At 56.8% G+C, this 1,033-nt stretch overlaps 1 protein-coding gene across 1 annotated transcript; it reads right to left on the bottom strand.

Annotated features, from left to right (window-relative positions):
• Window positions 1-356: 356 nt before the first annotated feature.
• On the bottom strand, window positions 357-677 carry LOC124648924 (histone H4). The gene has a single exon (XM_047188606.1). The coding sequence runs from the start codon at window positions 666-668 to the stop codon at window positions 357-359; it is 312 nt and encodes a 103-aa protein (XP_047044562.1). The 5' UTR covers window positions 669-677.
• Between the last annotated feature and the right edge of the window lie 356 nt (window positions 678-1,033).

Raw genomic sequence — 1,033 nt, forward strand, 5'->3', positions numbered from 1 at the left:
GCCTGCAAACTTGTTCGTCATGGTCAAGTGTGGCTAATTTAAAAACTACGCTTCCAAAATTCAGGCTCGGACGAAACTCATCGAACAAAATTCTCTGAATAGCAGGCTTATTTCCACCTCAATCTTACAGTTTTGCAGAACCGACGGAACGGCAATAGTCAGACTCTCAACGGAAGCACAATATTTGCACACAAGCAAGTCAGATTTCGAACATCAGATGCGAACAGCTCTGTTCCACAGATTTCACGTTACAGCTGGATTGGATCTAGTAACTAAGGAAACAGCGAACTACACTACAGAGAACATAGATTTTTTTTCCATCTGAACACATCGAAATCTACAGCAGGCGGGGGCCTCTAGCCGCCGAAGCCGTAGAGGGTGCGTCCCTGGCGCTTGAGGGCGTAGACGACGTCCATGGCGGTGACGGTCTTGCGGCGGGCGTGCTCGGTGTAGGTGACGGCGTCGCGGATGACGTTCTCGAGGAAGATCTTGAGCACGCCGCGGGTCTCCTCGTAGATGAGCCCGGAGATGCGCTTCACGCCGCCGCGGCGAGCGAGGCGCCGGATGGCCGGCTTGGTGATGCCCTGGATGTTGTCGCGCAGCACCTTCCGGTGGCGCTTGGCGCCGCCCTTGCCGAGCCCCTTGCCTCCCTTGCCGCGTCCGGACATGGCTTCGAGCGGATGGAATTCGTGGAGCGGTGGTGGGGGTTGTGGTGGCGCGCTGCTGCTGCTCTGGATTTGGTTCTGATTTGGGGGAGGAGAGGAGCGGGGCTTTAAAAGGGGACGAGAGGTGGGAGGAGGGGCCTGGCTGCCGTTCGATGCGGATGGAATGGACGGTTAAGATCGCGATCCGGGGGAGAGTGCCGCGGATCGGTGGACTGGCGAGAGAAGCGCGTGGGTGGAGTGGCGGGGGTGGGTCTGAGATTTCGCTCCGTCTCGAAATTTTGAGCACCTGGGCGCGGGGCTTTGCTTCTCCTCTTTCTTTTGCAAATTCAGTTTCGGAGTCATGTCCTTTCTGTGATACTGTACGCCTA

This window comes from Lolium rigidum, chromosome 4, assembly GCF_022539505.1.
Source record: "Lolium rigidum isolate FL_2022 chromosome 4, APGP_CSIRO_Lrig_0.1, whole genome shotgun sequence".
NCBI classification, from domain to species: domain Eukaryota; kingdom Viridiplantae; phylum Streptophyta; class Magnoliopsida; order Poales; family Poaceae; genus Lolium; species Lolium rigidum.